The sequence below is a fragment of the Rhineura floridana genome, chromosome 3 (assembly GCF_030035675.1).
Source record: "Rhineura floridana isolate rRhiFlo1 chromosome 3, rRhiFlo1.hap2, whole genome shotgun sequence".
NCBI classification, from domain to species: Eukaryota; Metazoa; Chordata; class Lepidosauria; order Squamata; family Rhineuridae; genus Rhineura; species Rhineura floridana.
In genome coordinates, this window is record NC_084482.1 from 189041714 (window position 1) to 189067714 (window position 26001).

Here is a 26001-nt window from a genome sequence, read left to right on the forward strand (position 1 = left end):
TTCCTTCAACAATTGTTTAGCCCTCATCAGGGGCTGTGAGGGGGAGGAATGTCCTTGAGGTAGTGGAACTTCACATCAATGTGCTTCATGCAAGAACTTTGCCCTTCTGATTCTGCGAATCTTATGCAGGCTTGATTGTCCTCACGTATTCTGATAGGCTCTGGTTCAGATACGCCCAAGTCTCCTAGAAGCTTGCGTAGCCACAGCATTTCCTTGCATGCCTCATCAGCTGATACGTACTCAGCCTTAGTAGATGAATGTGCTACGGTCTCTTGCTTTCGACTTGTCCAGCAGTTAAGTGACTGCCCATAGTAGAACAAGTTTCCACTGGTTGACTTAACGATCTTTGGTGTCTCCAGCCCAGTCAGCATCAGCGTATCCTAGAAGTTTAGGATCTTGAGTAGCTGATAGCTTTAGTTTCAAGTTTGCAGTGCCTTTCAGATATCTTTCCACTCTCTTGACTGCTTCCCAGTCTTTCTTGTTTGGCAAGCTGGTTTTTCTGCAAAGGTATCCCACTGCTACCGCCACGTCTGGTCTGGTTATTGTGCTGATGTACAGGAGTTTCCCCTATAGCTTGTTTGTACCTTTTGTTGTCTTCCCAGGGTTGATTGTTCTGGTCTGGTTTCAAGTATCCTACTTCCATTAGTGTAGGTGCTGGATGTGCATCCTTCAGTCCTAGACTCTCAAGTAGGTCTTGAATCTTTTGTTTTTGATTTAGAAGAAAGGATCCATCGTCCTCTCTTTCAATTTGTATTCCAAGGTAGTATGTGATGTCGCCTAGGCATTTCACTTCAACTTCCTTGCTTAGATTATTTACTAACTCTTGCTTTTCTTGTGGATTCTCATAAGCCAATAGAAAGTCATCTGCATAAATCAAAATATAAGTCCATTTGTTGTTCTTGAATCTGCTATATAAGCATTTGTTTGCTTCGCCTCTTTTATAGCCTTGTTTCAAGAGCATTTGGTTCAGTTTGTCATTCAATGCTCTAGCAGCTTGTTTTATTTCTAGTTGCTCTACCTGCATCTTCTTCTTGGCAGCGACACTCAGGAGTGTCCTGATTGTTGCATACTTGACTACAGTTTCAGTATCTTTCCAGGTCTCTGGCTCTGGAAGTTCACCAGCTCTTGCAAGGTAGGACAGTCTCAGAGGAGGTACACCTCTGTTGGTGCGGTTAGAGCGTCTTGGTGCAGGACACTCTGCTGCCCCTTCTGGCTGTGCAGGTTCCCCTTCTTGCTCTGATTCCTCACTGTCTTCCAGTGCTGGCATGTTGCTGTAATCTGTACTACTGTATGGTATTTCTACTTCATCTTCTTCACTATTGTGGTCTTGGAATGGTGCCCCTTCTGGTTGGAATGCACCTTGACCTTCATCAAAGTAGACAGCTCTTTGGATTTCAATCCTTTCTGTTTCGGGATTTAGGATTCTGTATCCTTTTTTTTTTTTTTTAAGAATATCCAACGAAGATTCCTTCCTTTGTAGTATTGTTCAATTTGGTTCTCTTCTGGTGTGGAATGTGACCATACACTTTTGATCCAAACACCTTTACAAATGAGCCAAAATGGGTATGCGCCCATACCATAATTCGAATGGGGTCTTGTTGCCATTCACCTTTGTTGGCAAACGATTTTGTAGATAGGTGGCAGTATACACTGCCTCTCCCCAATGTTTCTGCAGGAGACTAGCATCTTCCAGCATGGATCTCACCATCTCAATTAGGGTTCTGAATTTTCTCTCTGAGACTCCGTTCTGCTCTGGGTTGTGGGGTACAGTGGTTTGATGCTCAATCCCATTTTCAAGCAGAAACTGCTGGGTAGCATGTGACATGTACTCTCCCCCGTTATCAGAATGTAGAATCTGTGGTTTTCTCTGAAATTTAGTGGTCACCATTGCTACATATTCTTTGAGTTTCTGAAGCATTTGCCCCTTCTCCTTCAAAATATAGACTACAGTGAATCTTGAATAATCATCAATAAAGCTCACAATATATTTGTTTCCACCAGTTGAAGTGATTGGCATTTCACAAATGTCGCTGTGAATCAATTCTAGGGGGCGCTTAGTCTTCCTTTCACTCTGCTCTGGAAAACTGGGTCAGGTCCCTTTCGCTTTGACACAGCATGTGCATCTCCCCTTTTCTTGGCAGGGTTCAACTTTCATGCCTCTTACTAAATTATTATTTTGAAGGGTATTTATCTTTGCAATGTCTCTATGCCCTAATCTCCAATGCCATAAATGTAAACAAGAGTTGCTACAGCATTCTTTCACAACATTAGCTTGTGGACCTTCCTGATCCACTTCATACATGCCATTTCTTTTGGTAGCTGCACATAAAATTTCACCATCTTTAGAAATTATGCAAGAATCTTGTTCAAATAACACTTTACATCCATTGTTTGTAGCTTCACTAACTGATATCAAGTTGTTTGAGATTCTTGGGGTCCAGAGCGCATTCCTGAGATAAATTTCCCCAGGGCCACTTGGAGTCTGGCAAAACAGCTTAGCATCTCCCCGCGCCTTTATGGGCAGGACTCTCGAGTCAGCCAATCTAACTGTGCTTTCATATGGGGTTAAATCTTCAAACAAAAATTTTTCTTTTATTAAATGAGCGCTTGCCCCCGAATCCACATAAAATTTATTTTCATTGTAACATTTTTCCACATGAGTTACTTGAAAGCCCTTTGCACTTTTCTTTTCTGTCCCTTTAAATCCTCTATCTCTTTCAGGCTTCCCTTTCTTGTCACATTGGTCTTTAAGGTGTTTTTCTGAATTGTATAGATAGCATAGCTTGGCTTTCACACCTTGGGATCCCCTTTGTTCCCGAAATCTGCATCTGACTGCCTGTCGGTCAGCAGCTTCTTTGCTAGCTTCTTTACTTAGGAAAGAGGAGAGCTGTCCTTTTTCCGTAGCTGCTTTCTGAGAGAACTGCTCTCTCACTTCTGAAATAATCTCGTTTAGAGTTTTGTTTTGTTGTTGCATTATAATTATGAAAGTCTCCATATATTTTGGAAGAGAATCCAGAAATAATGCAACCTGTACATTTTGGTCCAGCTGCGTTGCCGCCTCTTCTATCCCTTGGATTAACACCATAAATTTAGTAAGATGTTCCTCAAAAGAACCATCCCTCATGTGCAGATTAATAAGACTTCTTAACATTGCAATCAGATGTCCCTGGCTTTTCGGATTATGATGGGACTCAAGAGTTTTCCACATCTCTCTGGCATTTTTAGAATTCATAATCAGAGGAATCTGCGCATTACTCACAGATTTAGTGATGAGATCCTGTACTATTTCATCTTTCTTCTTCCAAACTGTTTGCACTTCCCGAGAAGCACCTTCTCTTGGTTCTGATCCTGTAATTACTTCTAACAGCTTCTGTTGCTTTAGATGTTTCTTCATGCAAAACTCCCAGGGTTTCCACTCTCCGGGCTTGAGTTTCTCAAGACCTAGCCACTCCGTCACGCTGGCCATCCTGAAGTAAAAGCCTCAACTCTTCACTGACTAAAAACTCTGAAGGTCTCTATTTTAGCTTCCTTGATTCAAACACAATAGCTCCTTTAATTGCTCAAATCTCCATTTGCATGGTTGGGCCAATAACCTGTCCGAATTTCTCTCTATTGAGATGCATAGCAAAGTTGTGTAGTGCTGCGGAACGGAGAGTATTGAGCGAGCTGTGTGTGTGTTTGAATCTTTGTTAAGATTCTACCTTCCCTGCAAATTAGTCAGACAGAGACTTTAAGCTTTAAAATAAGAAACAACTACTTTATTCTGGAAGTACATGCTTGATAGGAAAGAGTTCTATATCTAGCTTAACTGGCTATGCTGGAGCAGCAAGCACTGGTCCCAGTACTCGCCCTCATCCTGGTTGAGAGGAGAGACAAAGAGAAGATGTCTGCTCCCCTCTTCAGAGAAAGAGAACACAGACTTGGGAAGGTGGGAAGGAACTGGGATCAAACATCCTGTTACTTATCAGTCTAGCAGGATGGGAAGAGATGGCAGGATCAAATGGATAGGTATAGCCTCAATCAGCAAGAGGTCTAGCTCTCTAGCTACCCTTATTAACCCCCATGCAGCCTCAACCCACCAAGTTGGAGATGAACCTCATACATTCCAACAATATATACATGTCAGCAGTTATTTGCATGCATCTGTAGAACTAATTTGGGTCCCTTGTAAGGCAAAAACCAGAAGTAAAGACAAATATTGTCATCTTTATATTAGCAAGGCTAATATGTGTGTGTATGTGTAGTTATAAATAAAACAAGTAGACTAGGACATTTTTCTTTACTTTTGCTTTCTGCCTTACAAGGGATCCACCTGTACCAATTAATGCTAGAGAATCAATTGGGCCAAATAAAGTCTTCAGATAAGAACAAACTAGAACACTATTTCTTTGGGCACAATTATTACGGCTTTATACTTCCATAAGAAGTAGAAAATGAGGTAATGCACAGCTCTCTGGGATGGAAGGCTATCAAATAGTTGATGAGTAAATATGTGCAAAATGAAACAGAACAAAATCAATGCTAGGAATTTCAGGAATCAACATTATGAAGTCTAGCAATGAAATCAGAAACCCAGCTCAACTGAGTATCAGGGAACAGCTCCTCACAGAACAGAATGTCTAAAAATACCACATGCGTTGTCCTACGTTGTATGTTGCTGACTGGTTTGGCTCTGTGTGCTAATAATAGGTTATTTTGCAGGAAGCAGTTCAGGGTATGAAAAAGCAACTTCAGCGTTTCTGTTCAACACCAGAAGAACCTGTGTCTTTTTGTTTGCTCGGCTGATCTTTGGGGCTTCAAAGTGCCACACACAGCTCTGTGCAAGCACCGACAATCGACTAACTGTCAGGGCTTGCAAAGAGCCACAAATAGCACTATGCACAGGGCTTTGCAGAGCCCCTTTGTGGGTCAGCCTCTTTTTGTGCAAACCCTTTTTTGGCCCAATGGTGTCTTTATTTGCCCCACACACCTGACATCATCTATGATGTCAGGTGTGTAGGGCAGGTGAATGTGGTTTAGCCAAAACAACCTCATGGACCAAATGGTCCAAATGAAGCCTGCAGGCCAGAACTGGCCCACTGCTGTCTTAGCACTGTTTAGCTCCTATTGAGGAAGCACCTGTTCTTGGACAGTAACAACTGTTATAAAGGCTCTTCAGTGGTGTTGATGGAGCTTGCCGTTGCCTCATTATTCAGCTTTTCGGCCAGTGAAATCTGGGTATGCTGATCTGCAATGGGCACTAGAGGGCTATTCATATTTGGAGAGCTAGAGGTTCTCTGGAGGAGGCCGAGCTTCTGCAGTGCTTCATCCCTAGGCGACTGCTGACCTCTAGGCAATGGCAATGGCTGCTTATTTGTTCTGGCAACATCCTCTGTTGCTTCCCTAATAGTAGCAGAGCTGTCAAGCTGAAGGAGGAAGCGAGAGCGAAGCTCCTGAACATTAACCCCTGACCTCATTATTGTGTCATACTTCCTGAAATGAGTAGGATGAGAGTCTGCCAATCTATGAGGCCCTTTGGCTTTGGGACAATGAGGGTCAGGCCTGCCCTTCAGAGCGATGTCACCAGATTCCTCTGAAAGCGACTTGATCATTTTAATCTTGGAAAAGGCTGAACAAGGACCGGGCTTGGTTGGCGCTGCCTCCACAGATGTATTTTGCTGCGTCCTGGAGTCATCATTGTTCTTGCACTGGTTCTCAGCACCTGCACACACAACCAACATGGCTCAAAGCTATTAGGGTAGGGAAAGCAGAGATGGAGGCCTCCTTAAGTACTCTCCCTTCCAATCCAGATAGATCCCATTTCATACAATGATGTCGCAAATGCATTTGCTGCAGCTATACTAGTGTTACACTAATGATGCCCACAGTGCACACATCAAGCGTGAAGACAGAAAGCAGAGGGTTGATGACTGAATTTCACATATTGATCTAAAACAAGCTTCCCAAACCAGGTGCCTCCCAAATATTTGGGACTACAGTTCTCATTATCCTTGATCATTAGCCAGGCTGGCTGGGGCTGATGGGAGTTGTATTTCAAACCATGTGTGGAACACCAGAGCTGTATACACACCATAAATTTAAGCCACATGGGTACCACCAAGAATCCTGTAATTTGTTAAGGGTGCGGGGAACTGTAGCTCTATGAAAGGTAAACAACAGTTCGCAGGATTCGCAGAAGCTCGGTGCCTTAAATATATGATGTGCATGCAACCCTCATTGGGGAAAGCTGATTTAAAGTAACCAGCCTGAACCAGCTAAATCTCAGGCTAGCATGTGCATGTATAAGAGAGAGGGAAAGAGAGAGAATGCACACTTGTACCCTCTGCATGTGGCTAGAATTGGCAGTTGCTTGTTAGACATAGAAGTTAGGTAGGGGTTCCCATCCCCTTCCATTCTAAAGATGAAATAACAGCTATGGAATGCCAAAAATAACATTGCCACCATGTAGTGGGATGGATGTCCTGCCCTTCCTGCTGGGAGGAACGGTGGGATATCCATCCATCTCTCCCTCCTCCCTCCCTCCCTAATTTGACTGGAGGGCAGTGTGCTACCGGGGGCCTAAGAGGCAGTAGGGCTGTACACACACTATACATTCAAAGCACATGACTTCCTTCAAAGAATCCTGGGAACTACAGCTTACTCCTTGCAGAGCTAGCACTCTTAACAAACTATAGTTTCCAGGATTCTTTGTGGGAAAGCCCTGTGCTTTTTAAACGTGCTTTAAATATATAGTGTGCACACTGCCTTACTTCTTACAAGGGACAGAAAATATTGTGTGCTTTGGTGGCAGGACAGCAGAGAAGCGAGAAAGTTTTGATTTCATGTGCTGACTGAAAATAGCCAGCCAAATCATAGCTGCAAGAGGGGATGGACCTTCCTTACTACAGCAGCCAACTGGCCTGCATTATCTAGATTCTAGAAGGTGTTCACAAATCTGTGTAAACAGGTTTGATGTAATCTCACCTAGAGATTCCACCATTTCTTCATGACTCCCTTCGTCATCATCTAAAGCATCCCCATCCAAGGTGTTGATTGTCTGTAGCAAATACTCTAGACATTCCTTCTCTTCTGGACTTAGACCAGAAAGGAAATCTTCATCGTCATTTGAGATGCCTTCAGGATTAGATAGCGGGGTCAACTAAAGGCAAAATAAGAAGCAATTCAAGAAGCAGGGGTGGCGTGCAAGAAATATAACTTCTCAAAGCCCAATAAATTTATACAGCTAATTTTCTAATTATTAAGCAAGACTGATGAATATGGGAGGCAACTATAAGGGGAAACAATTTGGGAGATGGGGTAGTTGGAAATTGCTGAACAAGAAATGAAGATTAGGACAAAGTCCTGAATCGCTATTGGGTGTGGATGACTGATGATTATGTACCCTTTTCTCTATGAACCCTCTGCCCTAAACCTTTACTGATTTCAATGAGACTTCCAGTTAAATGGATTTGCAATTGCAGCTGATCCTAGGGTCTCACCAAGATGGCTGTTGTTGTGTCACATTGATAGTCATGATCCTGAAATGGTGAACAAGTTGTTGAGTCACCTGGCTACACCTGTGTCCCTCCCTGTTCACACCCTGTCTCTGCCAATGTTTGGCCTTGTGCTATACAATTCTACCAGTGTAGATGTGCGGCATAAGTATCTTGCCAGTGCCACACAACTCCCAGCATACTGCACAAATGCAAGGATGACACAGTTATGAATACCTACGTTAGGCCTGTACAAGGCATACTACATGCTCATGTACCATAAGTTAGAGAATGTACCCTGAAAAGTGCAATTATAATTATAATAATTATAACACTGGAATAATTATAATAATTAGGCAACCGGTTTTCAGGCAACCGGAAGAAAATATGGCTGTTTAGTGATAACTCCACTGGATATGAGGAAGCTGTGCGACAAGCATTCTTTGAGTTAATATGTGATCCCCAACAGCACTATTTAATTAACTGGTGTCTGATTCTATTGTACATATAGTTATTCTTCATCCCCATCACCTATTTTTCTTTGTTGAGAACAATTTATTGTTGGATAGACTGCCTATCCTATCCAGCCCAATCTCCTTTTCAGGCCAGCTTCCAGAGAGCATATGGGCTAACCTTGGCTGCCAAGAGAAGTTGCTTGCCAACCTGCAACCATCCCAGTTTGGTTGGCCAAAGGCTTCCATGTACATTATAATGACAATAATAATTAATTATGATTTATGCATCCCCTGACATAAATCATGACAAAGCGATGTACAACGTAAAGGTAATTTATAGGATATACAAAGTCACATACTCTTTTATATTGAATGTATATTTATCCACTCCCATAAAACAATCCTCTCCAATTACCACATCGATAACTTAACAACCCCCCTTCCTCCCAGCAAACATGACATGGTCCTCCCCAATCTTCCAAACTAAATCCCCAAGAACCACCAGTACTCAAATGGCTGGGGGTAAAGAAAAGTTTGCGCCCGGCATCAGAAGGATGTCAGAGTTGGCACCAGGCAAAACTCCTTGGGGAGAGCATTCCAAACCTTTTGCTCTCTTTTCCAGCACACATACACCACCCTTGCCCACTCAGAGAGTTGAGTGTGTGTTTGTAAATCCAGCTCCTGTCACATGAAACTGCCTTGTACTGGCAAACCATTGGTCCATCTAACCCTGTGGTGTGTACTCTGACTGGCAGCAACTTTATAAGATATTGGGCTTGAGTCTTCTTTGCAGGCCCTGCTACATTAGACACTTGAACTGGAGGAGATGTCAGGAAATAAGACTGGGACTTTCAAAACGCAGGTAGTTTGCCATATATATATAATTGGACCCCACTCCTATCCTACTTCCCCCTCCCATTTAGGCACATGTGGAGAAATTACTTTGCTCATATGGGGAGTGATTATATAAGATTCCAAGCATCATAGGTCCCTTTGCCCCAAATGCAAATCATTTCAAAGGATGCAGCTGTCTGCTTTAGACCCCAGTGATAATGTAAATTCCTCTCTCCACTCAATATGAGGAAGCCAAGAGTGGCTATCATGTTGCTTTTGTGATTGAGAGATGAAAGACCCAACTCTAGCTTCAGGTCTCTGTATCTAAATTATTTTTCTGTAAAATGAGGGATGTTTTCAGATGTACACTTTGCCCAATCAAAGCAGATGGTGATGAATAATAATCACTCCACATGGAGCATGAATGAAATGGGGGCTTGATAATGGAAGGAAAGTGTAGATTTTGCTTGTACCTCAGATGGTGCTTTCTTGTTCATTTGCCCAGTTATGAGCTGGTTCCTTGTAGCTTCATCAGTAGTGTCCATTTCCAGTCATCACAGAAGCTGTTTCATCAAATCTACAAGTTATACAAGAAGAGCAGTTAAGTGTGAATTTGAGTAGAAACTATACCAACAGGAGCCAGGGTTGTATCTAACAAAGTTATACTCATAGCAGGCCCATTGAAATTAATGGGCCTACAGTAAGTTATTCATTTCCATTATTTTCAGTGGGTCTACTCTGAGTCAAACTAACACTGGATACAAAACCCAGTATTTGGGGGGTGGGGAGGAAGTGATGTGCTTGAGAAGTTATGCAGTTTGTCATAGTTCTCTCAAGGTCTCCAGCAGTGTGTCTTCTCAGCTACTGCAGGGAAACCAAGTGTACAGAAAGACAAAGAAGATTAAAAGAAAGGTCTAAAAAGTCACAATCCTACAACAAAGGTCCCCCAATGATTTTACAGGCAGGAAACACAGATCCATACCTGAAAGACATTAGGCAAGTTAAGGTTACTTTGCAAATGTTTATTTTTGAAAGATTGTTAGGTTGTAGAAGAGGAATGCTGAACTATGCAGCAGCCAAGACTGGGACCCATGGTAGAAATGTTGGTCTGCCAAAGGTATTGGATGTCCAATCCAAAGCATAGAGGCCTTGTTGGCTGAAGGTTGGGAGGGGACTGGACAATGGGAAAATGCAAGATAAACAGCACTTCAGATGACCAGAAACACCTTGTTCAAATTGTCATTAAAACTCAAATCACCAGCACCTTACCTTTTGTGATTTCCCCCCTTGACTGCTGTTTGTAAAAGGTAATCACTGGGGTTATGATTATGGTTACATAGGACTCCTACATTGTCCCTCACAATTTGAGCACTGAAACAAAGTGATGGTGGCCCGGTGGCCCTCCAGAGGTTGCTGGACTTCCATCTCCCATCATCCCTGACCACTGGCTATCCTGGCTGGGGTTGATAGGAGTTGGAGTCCAACATCACCTGGAGGACCACAGGTTCTCCATCAATGCAAGAAGCAGTTCACTGCTGTTTGGGCTACTTCATGGAGAATGACATGGTAAAGCAATAGTACCAAGGAATGTAGGCCCTGATCACAAAACCAGGACATCTGCTGCTACTGCCACAGAAAACTAATTGCCTTCCTTTTCTCAAGTAGTGAAACCAGCCACTGCCTCTCCTGATGCGCTACAGATCATGGCACCCCAAAAGATATTACATTCCCCATCAAGTTCCATACTTCAATCAATCCTATTGTTTCCTGGGAGTGTCTGATTGCTAGGATAAGTACTCATTTCAGAACATTTCTGTTCTATGAAACAGACATCCATAACTCCCAGTGGATTGCATACTCAAAAGCTTTACAGCTCTCGTTAAGTGCCTACAGCTCCACAAAGAACCTCATAATTCCATGCAGTATATAGCCAGTACAAGGTGTTTTAATCTAGATTGTTCCACATGAGCCTCCATCATTCATTTTTTAGTCTGGAGAAGGTTGATATGCGGCAAAAGAAATATCACAGGAGTCAGCTAGGAGTATGTCACACATACGGTTAAGTTGTTGTTTGTTGTTTTTCTTCACAAAAGTGACCCAAAGCAACTTACATTAAAGCCAATTAAGACAAGCAACCAATAAAAACCTAAAAACACATCTATACAGATAAAATGCAAGTTGGGGTAACTTCCAGGGCCAAGGCTTGAATGTGACAGGTGGGTCTTGGAAATAATTTCACAGATTTGACCTTAGTTAAAAAAAAATGCAGGATACACTGTAGACAATACTGAACTAGATGGATCAATAGTCAGTATAAGGCAGCTTCCTATATTCCTAAGGGCCTAGGAATGTTCTGGAGACAGGGTGTTTGCGCAAAGTGCTCTTCCTCTATAGTTTACCTCACCCGAGGCTTAGAAGAGAGAGAGAGAGAGAGAGAGAGAGAGAGAGGGTGACAAAGACAACATCTGGTCAGACTGTCCGTTCCCCACCACAGGGCCAACAGATGCCATCTGCCCTGTGGTGGGAAAGAAACATTTGATGCCACCTCCTGCCTCTGTTGGGGTGATTGTTTCTGTGGGGGCTTCCAGTCTGTGGGCCATTGTTTAGTTTTCCATATTTCTTGACAGATTTTTGTCAAAATTTGGACAGATTCAGTCACAGTAGCTTGTAGCAACTCTATCGGTATGCCATCTGTTCCTGGTGATTTGTTTCTTCCAAATATTTTAAGAGCAGCTTCCACCTCACCTTCTAAAATTTCTGGTTCTTCATCATATGGTTCCTCCATGAATGAATCTGTCATCCTGGCATCTCTTTTACAGAGTTCTTCAGTGTATTGCTTCCGTCTTCCTTTTATTTCATCTCGGTCAGTCAGTGTGCTTCCCCTGTTGATTGTTCAACATCCCTACTCTTGGTTTAAATTTCCCTTTCATTTCTCTAATCTTTTGGAATAGGGCTCTTGTTCTTCCCTTTTTGTTGTCCTCTTCTATTTCTATACAATAACTATTGCAATAGTTCTCTTTGTTCTATAGGCCAGCCTTTGTCAACCTGGAGGCCTCCAGATGGTTTGGACTACAACTCTCAACAGCCCCAGCCAGCATGTGATGGGAGGTGTAGTCCAAACATCTGCAGGTAGCAGGTTGGCAAAGGCTGGCCTATAAGCCAAGAATAGGGAGTCTGTGGCCTTCTAAATGTTATTGGGCTCCATCAGTCCCAACCAGTTTGGCCAGTGGTTGTGGATGATGTAGTCCAACATCAACTGGGAGGGGCACAGGTTCCCCATATCTGCTGGACAGGATTGTACCCTTAGTTTTCCATAGATGGCAGGAGCAGAATTTGGGCAGAAACAGATAATGTGCTTTTATTATTATTATTAATTGGACTTGTTAGTCGCTTGTTACCCAAAGGTCTCAAAACAACTCACAATACATTTAAAAACATAAACATAGATACATTATTTTTTTTAAAAAAAACTTGAAGCTAACTGGATTCTACTGTGTCCCTTATGATTCCTTCTCAACCTGTCAATCAGAGGTGGGAATTTTTGATCCTCCTGATGTTGGTGAACTACAACTCCCATCATTCCTGGCCATTCTCTCCATGTTCGATGGGGCTGACAAGAGTTCTGGTTTAGCAACTCTTATCAATTGTGGGGTTGGGTCAGCGGGTGGGAAGTCTGTGTGTCCAAATAGATGCCTGGGAACCAGGGGTATCCAGGAACCTTTCATCTGCCTCATGCGCCCTTGGCTGCTGAACGTTTCTTACTTCCCTGCTAGCTGCCAGTCCTGCCCAGCGGCTCAGAGCCCAGTCAGCTTCTTCTTTTCTGGAGGCCTGCCTATCTTGCTTCTGCCAGCTGGTGACATCCGCTGATAAGTGTCATTTGTTTCCTTCTTAGAACAGAGAGGCACATTATTTTCTCCCAGCATCCCAAAGTGGTCACAAGATCCCCAAAGATGGGGTAGCTGATGGTTGTCACTTGGCACAAGTGGCAGGGATATTCGTGCTGATCAGAACAACAATGTCATTGTTCCATGAATGACCCCAGTATTTACCTTACCGACATTGAACGTCTAACCAATAGTATCCTAGAAGCAAACGGAAAGCAAAAAATGGCTGAAAGTATATTTAATTTAGGAGTATTTGAACTAGACACAAACATAATCCGTGATTTTAAAAAGGTCTGAAAACTGATCAAAATAAATTTTGATAGACTGATCATATGAGATTGTATCCAATGCTAGTCCTTCTTAGCGGAGACTCATTGAAATTAATGGGCCTAAGTTAGTCATAACCATTAATTTAACAGGTCTACTGTGAGTAGGACTAACATTGCATACAACCCATGCATTTGACAGAGCAATCCACACTGTCTAAGGGGCTATAGCAGGGGGGCAGAACCTCAGGCCCAGAAGCCAAATGCAGCCCTCTTGCCCTCTTTGTCTGGCCCTCAGAACTCTCCCCAGGCCACACACACCCCTCACTGGCCCTGCGCAGCATCCCCTTTCAGTGCTTTTGCCTGTGAGAGATGTGTGTGGGTACACAAGTGTGGAGAAACCTCAGACTTTTGTGTGGCTGGAGTGTAGCCTACTGTACAAAGGGAAGAAACACATTCATTGTGCCACCCAGTTTTTCCCTCTGGCCCCCACCATTAGCATACGGCCCCTGGAAGGTTGCTCACAAGGGAATGTGGCCCTTGGGCTGAAAAAGGTTCCCCAACCCTGGGCTATAAAATACGTTCTGCTATGCTGGCAGAATATGAGATACAGCGATGGAATACTCCAGATATGCTAGAGAGACAAGAGAGAATGCCTGTTTTAAGAGCTTGCTGTCTGCTGATTTTGTAAGTCCTCATATTAAAAATAAAAAAAACTGCCACCCACTTTATAAAGGACATCTTTTTATTATATTTTGAAACTGATTAATCTAACCATTTAATTATTTAACATTGCAGCCGTATTAAAACAAGATCCCCAGGAGGCTTAGGTTCAAATGTTAAAAGCCAACACAATTATATATATACTGGGAGGCTCTGCCCCTGCTTGCTTCACTCACCAACTCCCCACCCCAAAACACATACACTCAGCAGGATTCCACCCCAACAGGAATGCGCGCACACATGGATTCCGAAACATACACACTCACAAATGAGCCCCTTAGGTACTCGCAAATGCTCCCCAGGTACCCCCCAGGCAGTCCACTCCCCTCGCCAACCCACAGTGGCATTGGGTGCACACTGGCCACCATGGCCCGCTAGCGCTCACCTGTTCCTATGCTGTGTTGCTGCTGCTGTTGCCACCTACCCCGCTGCTTCCCCCTCAACAAACAGTGGTGCTGTGCAGCATGCCTAGGCCTCCTCTCTACCTAGAGTGTTTATCTGCCTCCCGCCCAGGCTGCTGCCACCACTATCTGCCCCCAGCCGCTTACTCTCCCCTCTGGGCACTTGCCTGCTTGCTCCACACCCACCCACTCGCCTCATTTGCCCGCCCCACAGCCTCCACGCCTGCCTTGCTTGCACTGCAGCCAGCCATCCCATTTGGTCGGCTACCCAAACCCCCAGCCAGCTTTCCTTGCTTCCCTCATGCCCTCGCCTCACTTGCTGCCCTGCCACTGTCCCATACTTCGTCCCCATACCGTGATGGCTTAGGAAAATATTCTGTAGTTAGATAATTAGATATAGCCTTAACAGCATTTCAAAAACTCATCCAAATACCCTTGGTGGTAAAGCAAACAGCACTGGTGCTATTTTCTTCTTCCACAGTCTTGTTACACACTTCAGGAAGTGTCATTCAAGGAGAGTTATTAAGCAGGTACAGTTGGATGGTATAAGAATTACCGGCTTGTATCACAATCCTAAGGTTCTTCTGTTTCCCGCAACAGTCCCTTTTGCTGAACTGAAATCCAATTATAATAGTAACACAGCATTGACACTCTTTCTGCTTACCAGCAAGATCCTGTAGATCCTGCACCTGTCCTTGATTCTCTTCTGGTGCTGGGAGTAAAGGAGCAGCAGCCAGTGGTTTGTGCTCTCTCGGTGTCTCCAAAGGAAACAACTGACCCTGTCAGGGATTGATCCAGGACTGAGAAGATGGGAGGGCTTTGGATTGTTTGTTTGGACTCCCACTGACATGCAAATAAGAGTTATTTCCTTATTATAGCAATAAAGGCTGTATCAACAACACAAGCACTGTCCTGCCCTTCAGCCAGGCCCCTAATTCAAAAGCAAAGGACTCCCTCCTGTGCAAACACTTTAATTATCCTGGGATGGAGGGACTGAAAGAGAGGGGAGGGACAATGGCCTAGTGGTTGCAGGTATCTTAGCTACTGGATCACACAGAGATAGGAAAAACTCTTTGTTACTGTGGGAATGGCATGCACCTTTACACCATTGTGGAACTACCACTTCAGCTTAGTTGATTCCAATTCAAATATCACATGAAAATACACAATCTGACATGTGATGAGTCCCTCCCACCCTGATATTCCTTTCCTGAATATAGGGTGCTTCCTAGGCCTGGCAAAAGCAGCTAGACAGGCGCAAGGAACCTTTTTGGTTCCAGGGCCCAGATCTTTTATCTGGCCCCACCACACAGGCCAACATTCATAGGTGGGCAAAGAAATCCATCTGTCAATCACACGACATTATGTCATGTGATCCACAGATAGATTGTCCAGCCCACCTCTCAAAATCCTTAGCATATGTCTCTCCAACTTGGAAACCACAGAGCAACAGCCGTTGCCAGCGTTATGCTTTGCAAGCCTCCCTGCCTTCTCCTTTCCACCCCCAATGTTGGAGGTGTCAAGGAGAAGTGCAGGGAGGCTCACAAAGACCAGTGCTGGGAGGGAGAAATGGTTTCCATTAAATGGAAACTGCTTCTCCCTCCTTGAGTAAGGCATTAGCTGATGGGTGGTTAGGAGTGGGCCTTATTCCAACAAAGGAAGAATCAAGAGCCACTTGAAGCTCCCAGTTGTTCCTTTGCAGCCCCACCCTTACCTGCTCCACACCTGACATAATGGATGACATCATATATATGGCAGGTGGGTGTGGCTTCCCCAGATTGGACCCACAGGCCAAATGGGGAGGCCTGGTGGGTCAAGTTTGATTAGTAGGCTGGAGACTCTCCAACCCTTAGGCCCTAAGCCATTGTAAACTTAATTGCTTTGGATTCCATCCAGGGCTGAGCAGAATTAACTTTGACTTTAAGGGAAAATCTGTCAAGTTCAATTCTCTCAGTTTTTAATTTTTTCAATCTTAAATTCAGTTCTCCACATTTCTGCAGCAATTTGAATTAAAAAAAAAAACTCATGAAAATTCATCAGCATATTAGTGTGAATTTCTCCTAATAAACGCATATTTGTATGCAGTTTTGACTAAAGTACACATTTCATTTCTGCAAGCAATTTTCCTTAACCTGATGCATTTTTGTGTGTTAGTTTCACTAGTATATTCACCTTTATGTACACTTCCCCCCTATATATGCATTTTTGTAAACACTGGTTAGAAAACTATCGCAAAATTTGGGTAAGTGTGGATTTCAAAGGATGACTGCTTTTTAGTTCTCTTTTTTTTTTTCAATAATTTTTATTCAGATTTTCATAAAACATACAAGACAAAATCATAAAACATTCAAAGACAAAAAACAAAATCAAAAATAGTTAAACAAAAAGAAAAAAAGAAAAAAAAAAAAACAAAAATAAAAAATAAAGAGTAAAATATTGACTTCCCATTTGTCAAAGATCAAATCAGTTATAAGTCTATAATATATAACAATCCTGTCTCTTAAGTCATATTATAAAATCACTTTCCTCCAGTAGTTATCTTACTTAATCATCAAATCTCATAAACATTACTTTATTCTTTCCACAAAAAGTCAAAGAGAGGTTTCAATTCTTTAAGAAATATATCTATCAATTTTTTTTTTCCAGATAAGCATATCGATTAATCCATCTCATTACTAATTATGATAATCTTATTGTCATAACCATAGTCAAAATAAACATTTCAATTAATCCATCACATCAGAATCTGTTAGGTTCAATAATTTCAGTAGCCATTGTTCTATTATCTCTATTAGTTCCATTTTCCATCTTCCATCTTCAGTAGTCTTGTTAAGTCCAGTAATTTCAATATCCAATCTTCCATTATCAGTATTCCATAATAATCTTGCTGTCAAAGCCATAGTCATATAGTAAGAGTCTGATGGGGATTACCTCTATCCCAAATATTTTCTTGCCATCCATTCTGAATAGGTTGCTGAAATACTGCTGTAAAATCATATCTCTGTTCTTTTTTTCAAAATACACTGGGTCATCTCTTAAAAGTTTTTCCATTGTCACATGGCTGCAGATAATTCCATAGATTTTCTCTATATTGGGCTCCATCACATCATTCCAGTCCAGAAGATTATCCATGCCATTGATAACTTTATCTCTAGAATCTTCATTCATTTCTTCAGAGATAACATTGAGTTCCAAACAATAGATTTTATTTCTAAAGTCCATAGACTCCAAATCTTGTTCCTGTTCCACGTTGGTTCCAATCTCCGGGATCTCCTCTCTCACAGGGACCCCTATTCCAGTCTCCAGGGTCGCCTCTCTCACAGGGACCCCTGTTCCAATCTCCGGGGTCTCCTCTCTCACAGGGACCCCTTCCAGGGTCACCTCTCTCACAGGGACCCTTATATCTTTAATCTCCTGCTTCATTTTACTCAATTCAATTTTCATTATCTCAATCTCATCCATTATTTTCTGAAACATAGTTATTTCCAGATTTTCAGCCACTTTCTTAATTGCCATTTTAAAAGAAAAATATAGGAAAACCACTTCTTATTTCAGCAACAATTGGGTTAATACTCCAAACTTGGTGACATCACAGTATAAACAGAGCAGACAGCCTTATCTCTCCAATAGTTAAGTAAACAAAATGCAGTTCCCAGGATCGAAACAATTAATGGCAATCGTCAAGAAACAGATTCGTCAAAATAAAATAGACCAAAAAGCGAGTAGTCTCAAAACAGTATAATATTTTTCAAAATAAAAATCTGGAATAGAAATCCCTCTTCTGTGTATATCTTTAGAATGCAAATCCAGGACAGCTTTTTGCAACAAAAACAGAGATAAGCTATTAATTAGTGCGTAGCAGAGAGAAGTTATGGCTCCCCAGTGAGATGTCAAAAACTGATCAATCTGGCAAATCTCTTTTAAACAGCAACAATTTAAGTCAAGTAAAAGAAAAATATAGAAAGAAGGGTGCTTGCCTGTTAGTGCGTTCTCTCTTAGAAGATAAGGTGAACGTTCGCTTTATCAGATAGAGCTTGCTGTTAAAAATCCGTCCCACCTTCGTTGGCTGGACCTCGTCCCATAAATTAATGAGATCTGGTCGTCCCAACAAAAATAGGCTTTGAGGTTAATCTCTTCGTTTCTCCCTACCCGGGAGAAGTTTAATCAGTCAAAAAAAAAAGAAAAAACTGACTGATATATCTGAATAAGCTTCTTTTGAGGCAGGAGCCCGTCTCAAAAGCAGGCACAGGCTAAGTCACCCTTCCCGGAAGTCGACTGCTTTTTAGTTCTCATGTTGTTTCAAAAAGTGCAAATTTGATAGATTCACTTTTAAATGCAAACTGAATCAAATTTCTCCCCATCCCTGCTTCAGACTCACCTTCTGTGAGTTGGGCCTGCCATCTCTTCTGTCTTTACCCCGGTTTTGTGTCTTTAGCACAGATATTTGGTAATCTTAGGCAGGGGCCAAATATGGGCCTCCCAGGCCTCTTTGCCTTGCTCTTGGGACTCTCCTCAGGCCACGTATCCTCTTCAGCTACACTTCTCCTTCCTAGGGTTGCCAGGTCAGAAGCATCCCAAACCCTGAGATTTCAGAGATGTGCCCTAGTGATATCATTAAGCATGATACATTAAGCATCAACCACAGTTGCTTGGAGCATACCACTCTCTGACTGAAAATTAAGATAGGTTCAGTTGAAGTGAAAGGAATGTTTAATCTAGCCTACTTGCTTCTGGGAAGAAGGGTTTAAATGCCCTGAGGCCAGGCCAGTCACCAGAAGGCCGTTGAGGGAAGACAGCCTAGTGTTATGGAGATGTTAGATGGGAGCACTCAGGAGTAAAGATGGATGCCCCTGAAGACTGCAATTCCAAACACACTTACTAAGGGACTAAGCCCCATAGAACTCAACAGGACTTACTTCTGTGCAGTTATTGTTTAGATTGTGCTGTTGGTAAGGCTTGACTAGGGATCCTCTGCGATTATATCCATATTAAAGCAGGGTTGGTAACTCCCTGTCTGAAATGCCCTGCCTGCCTTTTAACATGACTGCTCCAAACTTCTTTAAAGACTTAACCCTTCACTGCAGAGAGAGGTTTGAGAAATGAGTAAGAGTAAGAAGATTTTCTGCTCTCCTGCCTACTCTGTGGGCTGCTATAAACTCATTTGACAGTCAACCCAATTCCAGTGAGTAATGATTGACAGAGAGAAAACACACATGGTTTGGTCTACCTTCACAGGCAGTAGATTGGGAACAACAGCAATTGAAGCCACACTTCCAAATATGTGAATTCTCATACCACTATTGGGCAAGAAACAAACCATCATGCAAATAACAAGGTGCATCATCATTGGGTTTAAGGGGGTTGAGCTGACCACATGGAACCACTGTTGTTGCCTCTATGGATATAAGGGAGTAAGGTCAGAGGTAAATGAAATGCAAATAGAAAAATAAAAATAAAAGACAATGATGATTTCCTGAATGCAATACCATACCAACCACAAGATTCCTATGAGTAAGACAGAAAACTCAGCATCCCACAACCAATCAGGGTTCCTAACTAAAACTAAAAAAATCCTGGCACCCAGTCAGTCAAGATCACAGAAATCCCCATGCAGAACAAGCTGACTCGAGGGCTGCAGTTAGTGCAGAATGCTGTGGCACAATCGCTGACATGAGTGAGACCCTATTAGCACATAATATGTCTGCTCTGAAGTCTGCACTGGTTGCTGATTTGCTACGAAGCCAAGTTCAAGGTGCACTTTCCATGTTACGGGTTCTACATAGTACTTGTTGTGCTCTTGTAAGAAATCAGTCCTTTAATGTGGCAGCACCTATGCTTTGGAACTCCTTGCCTATTAACATTAGGCAGGCACCTTCATTGTACTCATTTTGGCACCTGCTAAAAACATTTTTGTTTAGGCAAGCCTACCCAGACATATAGAAGCTATTATGTTTTTTATCTGTTTTAAACTCATAGTTGGTTTTATTATTTTTAATGTTTTTAAATATATGTCTTTAACTGTTTTTGCCAATATTTTTATTGTTTTAATTCCTTCTATAAACCACTTTGAGGTTTTTTACAGTAAAGCAGTATATAAATGTTGTAAATAAAATACATAAATATATTTTGGACTCACTGTGGCCCTTGGGTCTCTTTCCTTTTTTATACAGAGTCAGGCCATTTGGTACCAACTAGCTCAATATTGATGACATGGATTAGCATTGGCTGTTCAGAATTTCAGGCTATAGTCTCTTCCAAATATTGAATTTTGGACCTTTGCATGCAAAGCATCTGCCCTACCACTGAGCTACAGCCCTTACCTTGTTTAAAAAGGTATCTTTTAATGTTCTTTTCAGTTCACTAATTAATGCACAGCATACTAGGACAGATCCGCACTATTTAAAGCACATTCAACATACATATGAAACACATTTGCTATCGGGCCAAGTTCAAGGTTCTAGTTTTGGTGTACAAAGCCCTACACAGCTTGGGACCAGGATACCTGAAAGACCATCTTGCCCCTTATATACCAGTCGATCACTGTGCTCTGCAGGTGAGGGCCTCCTGCAGATACCATCTTATCAGGAGGTTCGTTCTGCACAATATAGGAAACGGACCTTTAGTGTGGTGGCACCTACCCTGAGGAATTCCCTCCCCTTAAATATTAGGCAGGCACCATCTCTGCTATCTTTCTGGCACCTTTTGAAGACTTTCCTCTTTCAACAAGTCTTTTAAGTTGAGACCTATCCCAGTCTGCGTCTGTGTTAGAATTGCTTTTTTATTTTTTTTAATAATAACATGTTTTAACCCTTTTTAAAAAGATGTTTTTAAAGCTTTTTTAATGTTTTAAACATTGTTTTGTTTTAATGTATTTTAAGGTCTGCTTTATGATGTTTTAAAGTGTTTTCAGCGTTTCTGTTCGCCACCCTGGGCTCCTGCTGGGAGGAAGGGCGGGATATAAATCAAATAATTAATAAATAAATAAATAATGAATCATACTGCAGAATCCTGGGAATAGTAGTTTGTTAAGTGTGGTGGGAACTATAAATGTGAAGGGGAAACTACACTTCCCAGGATTCTTTGAGGAAAGGAATGTGCTTTAAATGTATTATGTGGATCTTCATTACTTCATAAACTTTGCCTGCATATAAATAATTTTAATTAAAATTTAAAACGGAATTAAACTACAAAGTTTACTGGGTGACCATGGGCTACGCCCCATCTCTCAGCCTAATCTGCCCCTCAGGGTGAAAAGAACAGAGGGGGACCATGACCACCCCAAGGAAGAAGGGCACACTTAAAATGTAGAGGAAATAATAATGTGTAAATAATAATTTACAACCATAGTGTGACAACAGACACATATCAAGACATAGTATGAAGAAATATTTATATAAGCATGAATGTCAAATATATTGTTTACACAACCTGTAAAGATATTTATAGTGCAATTCTATGCATGTTTACTTGAAGCAAGTCCCAATGTATTCAATGGGGCTTACTCAGACAGGGAAGCATGCAGAGGACTGCAGTTCAGTGATAAGGAACTTCACTCACCCAATCCAAAATTCAGAATCATGCCACTTTAAGCTGTTTTGCAACTGTTTTATAGTTACTGGATTTTAAATGGCTTTATTTCTTGTGAGCTGCCTTGGTTTCCAACCCTATCTCAGAGTTGTTGGAAATATTCCATATACACACACCCTGGAGATGTAAAAATACATACACCCCATGTAATAGTTTACTGTCAAAACCAGTTGGCTGTTGCAGAACTTTTGTTTTAAGTATTAGTTTCCTGCCAGATAAAAGCAGTGACACTTAACTGCTAAAAAAAGGATCAGAGGGGGAGAGAAAGATTTACAACACAATCCTTTTCTATGTTCACTCAAAAGTCCCATTAATTTTCAGCACAATCCTAAACTTGTCTACTCAAAAGTAAGCCCTACCGAATTCATTGGGGTTAACTCCCAGGTATATGGAATTAGCATTCCAGCTTTACTCTCAAAAAAGCTTCATATTGGGAAAGTTTTCAAAACAGGTTATAAATAAGACACATAAATTGCCCTCTTAAACAGTCCAGTAAAGTTTAAATTTGTTTGACTCCTTAATTAGAAAATTATAACACTGCAGCATATACACTTTTAAAAACTTCTGTTCAAAAATTAGATGAAAGATAAAATGTATAATATGCCATTTTTTGCAGTAATAAAAACCTGAAGGTACACTTTTATTATAACTAAAAGTGCCCACCAAGATCCAGCTGTGATCTTCTGCTGTAGTGCAATCCTATGCATGTTTACTCAGAAGCAAGTGCCAATCCTGTACTGAGAAAGTACTCTTTATGCTGCTGAAAGCTATATATTTGCTGAATTCCTGATGTGAGATAAGCAGGAAAAGGAAACTGTTTTCAGAACCTCAAATGGGGTTTAGCTATTGCTATTGACAATCACAACCCTGACTTCACTTATTGGCTAAAACCTGAAAGGGCAGGGATTAGAGCAGCCTTTACTAAGAGAAGTTGCGGGGATGTGTGGGGAATGACATTTTGGTTTGTATCTTTTGAATCAGACCACCTAAAAACTTGATTTTAAAAAAAATGAAAACTAAGAGATTAAGGTGACTCACCTAGAGACCTGGAGAGGACCCCCAAGAACCAGTCTCTGGGCAAAAACCAGATACCTGGTAACCCTACTCCTAGGGCACAGCCCTCACTGACACTGCATTGCACCGTCCTTGAATGTTTTTACCTGTCTGGAATGTGTTCTTGAACTCTGATCATGCCTCTTGTCCAGATGGAGGAAAGGAGTATGTGACTGAGTGCAGAAACTAGACTTCTAAAAAAATATCTAAATTAACATTAATTACTTCACCAACATTTGCCTCTGGCTCTGCCCACCACTGTCATGTGGCCCCTGGAAGGTTATCTATAAGGGATGTGACCCTTGGGCTGAAAACTCTTTTCCCACCTTGCTTTTGCAGCTGCATGCCAAGCACAAATTCCACAGGTGCAGTTTCTTCCCAAACGCACACAAGTGGCTGTGAAAGCATACCCTGCCACGCTATTAAAAAACATTGAAACTGCCAGGAAAGATAGAGGCAACCTCTATCAGCAAGCCCTGCTTACTAACAACAGGTAGACCTTGTGATTTGCCAGCCAACCCAGTGAGCCTCTACTTCCTGCTGTTCTCAGCTGTTCTCAGTGGGTAGCACTGGCCACTGGCTAGTATCCCAATTCTGTGTAAAGAAATGTGCAAGAGACCCTTGCACAAGATCTCTACTTAAAGAAAGTGAAAGAGGAAGTTATGAGATAAATGTTTTCTCTCTCTTGCCATAAGATGGAACAGTGTCAAAGTAATAGGATTTCTGTATTCATTCCAACCCATGTACTCCCCCCTCTCACTCAGTCTACTTACCACATATACTCTAATAAACCTGCACTTACCATATTTATAGTATTATATATACAAGACATCACATATACTTGTATAGTTCTGCACTATTTATTATTCTTATTATATTATTATTATTATTAACTGTTTAATTTAGGTATGGGAAACCTTTGGCCCTCTAGAACTACTGGAATGGCTGAAGTATTCCCATCAGCCCCAGCAAGCATGGCCAGGGATGGCGTTGTAGTTCAGCAACATCCGGAGGACCAAAGGTTCCCCACACCTGCTAAGCACTGTTCATATATTAAAAAATATATCCCAATCTACAGGGTCAAAATCTAATAGACACGGTATAAAAGGGGAAAAAATGGAATGGGAAGGAAAGAAGAAAGCATTTCCTCTTACCTTGAGCTTTTGCCTTCTAACCATCAAACTACCGTTCTCCCCTTTTCCTTTTCCTCCTTCAAATCCTTCCTCAAGAAAACAAAGGCTTTCTTGAACTAATCCAAACCTCACCTCTTCATTACTACCTGATTCCCTCCAATCCATGCTTTTTACACACTGCAAATCCCTGATTGCTCCACTTCCTCTTCGAATCTGCCTAGCACAGAACATAAATCTTCTTGGATAGGGATCAGATTTAGGATTGCCAACCTTTTTTCTTCCTGTAGGGATCTAATGCCTTTTAACAACTGTACTGGCAAGCAAATATTCAGCAGGGAAAGGTTCACACTTGTGTCCCATGCAATACCCAGCATATTCTTAACATAAATCTAAAACTGTAGTAGGGAACAGGGATCTTCTCTAAATGGAGAAAGAGGAGCTGAGGAATTGCAGACCATACTGAAACTATTTTTTTATTATTGATGGGCAACAGCATATATACTTTTAAAATAAAGAGATGCCCTCTGAGAACACCAGCATGGATTGCACTTGCTTGTGGCACAATACAACCTGGAAGATTCTTATGGCTTCTTCCTGCACTGTTTCAGTTTATTGGTTGGTAGAAGCAGGAATGATGTATTTTCCAGAAACTAGGCAAATGATGTATGCTGCTGAGAAAGCACACTTAATTTGCATTATTACCTTTGATATGTTTGTTATGTAAATTGTTGCAGAGATCCTCTTCCTTTTCTTTTTTTGTCAGGTAGATGTGTTATTACAACTCCTCTCTCTACAGATAAAAACAATGTGGTCACCCCACCCACTATTGGGGAAAGGGAGATTCTAGGCATTATGCTGAGGGCTCCTCAAGGCCATGGCTTCTTAATGTGTTTCAGACCTGGTACAGACACACAGAAGAAGGTATGAATGCTCTGAAGTGGTGGAATCAACTTTTCCACATCAGACTGGAACTGAGGCGCATTGTTTTTTTAAAGCTTCCTTGTTTTTAAACATACTTGTACTAAACTTCTCTATGAGGAAAGTTTTCAGTATTTTTTAGTTTAGAGAAAAGGCGAGTCAGAGGTGACATGATTATAAAATTATAAAATTATGCATGGCATGGAAAATGAGGATTGAGAAAAGTCTCCCTCTCAAGACTAGAACTCATGGTCATCCAGTGAAGTTGAATGTTGGAAGATTCAGGACAGACAAAATAAAGTACTTCTTCGTACAGCACATAGTTACTATGGAATTCGCTCCTACAAGAGGCAGTGATGGCCACTAACATGGATCGATTTAAAAGAGGATTTGACAAATTAATGGAGGATACAATTATCAATGGCTACTAGCCATGATGGCTATGTTCTTCCTCCACTGTCAGAAGCAGCATGCCTCTGAATACCAGTTGCTGGAAACCGCAGGAGGGGAGAGTGTTTTTTGCACTCAGGTCCTGCTTGTGGGCTTCCCACAGGCATCTGGTTGGCCAATGTGAGAACAGGATGCTGGACTAGATGGCCCTTTGGCTTGATCCAACAGGACTCTTCTTATGTTCTTTAATAATAAATATCTCCCTTCAAATAGAAAGCTAGGACAGCAAGACATAATTTAAACTAGATTTTTTTATACACGGTGTGCTAGCTTTCTATTTGCAAGGGATCTCTCTCTCACACACACACGCGGGGTTATTTAAAATGTTCATCTCTCTCACACTCCATATTAACCTTATTCCACCATACGTGTAAACCAGGCCTCAGTCCTTTCTTGATCCAGTTACAAAGTCTCAACGTTCTGGAGTCACACCCAACACAACAGCAGCTCTGTTTTCAAACCCAAGAACCACAGCAGGCCGGAGAAAACTAACGCGCTGCACCCAGTTGCTTCTTCTCATCCCAGCCAGCAAACTTCAGCGGGCGATTCACTCGAGGAAAACTTAGTTCAGTCGCCAGATGGCGCCGCAGCCACAGGCACCCAACGAGGAAGTGCAAGGGAAGAGGCGTTCTAGACATTGATAACAGGTTCCTCTATGGTGCATAGAGTCGGCTCCAGAGCGGAAGTTGGAAGCCGGGCCGCGGTAACTTGGTAACGTTGGAGAAGGGGGCGGCTTGTTGGTGGCGGTGGTGATTGCTGTCGAAAAGCAGGGCTGGATCTTGTGCACTTTAAAGCTGGGCAGGAGGAGAGGGCAAATAGACAGAA

At 42.0% G+C, this 26001-nt stretch overlaps 2 protein-coding genes across 4 annotated transcripts in view; one reads left to right on the plus strand and one right to left on the minus strand.

Moving 5' to 3' along the window:
* Positions 1–26001, plus strand: part of LOC133380810 (uncharacterized) — a 66685-nt gene that overhangs the window by 19168 nt on the left and 21516 nt on the right. Inside the window, exon 1 of one of the 3 annotated variants that reach the window (XM_061618856.1) lies at positions 25626–25879. The exons of 1 other annotated variant lie outside the window; for it this stretch is intronic. In XM_061618856.1, the coding sequence (XP_061474840.1) occupies positions 25832–25879 (48 nt within the window). In that variant the 5' untranslated portion in view covers positions 25626–25831. Of the gene's footprint in view, positions 1–25625; positions 25888–26001 lie in introns of those variants that run through there. One more of the 3 variants, XM_061618857.1, reaches the window with a different exon arrangement.
* LOC133380811 (uncharacterized) lies at positions 4956–25855 on the minus strand. The gene is made up of 4 exons (XM_061618864.1): positions 25530–25855; positions 9235–9338; positions 6964–7138; positions 4956–5701 (listed from the first exon to the last, which is right to left on the minus strand). Exons 2-4 carry the CDS (start codon positions 9304–9306, stop codon positions 5142–5144), a joined length of 807 nt encoding a protein of 268 aa, XP_061474848.1. The 5' UTR covers positions 9307–9338; positions 25530–25855; the 3' UTR covers positions 4956–5141.

Excerpts from the sequence above, each read along its gene's own strand:
- LOC133380811 (XM_061618864.1), bottom strand. The coding sequence starts at position 9,306 with ATGGACACTACTGATGAAGCTACAAGGAACCAGCTCATAACTGGGCAA. Across the intron at positions 7,139-9,234 it reads ACAAGAAAGCACCATCTGAG|TTGACCCCGCTATCTAATCC; the intron begins GTACAAGCAAAA and ends TTTTGCCTTTAG. Across the intron at positions 5,702-6,963 it reads AGAAATGGTGGAATCTCTAG|GTGCTGAGAACCAGTGCAAG; the intron begins GTGAGATTACAT and ends TTGTGTGTGCAG.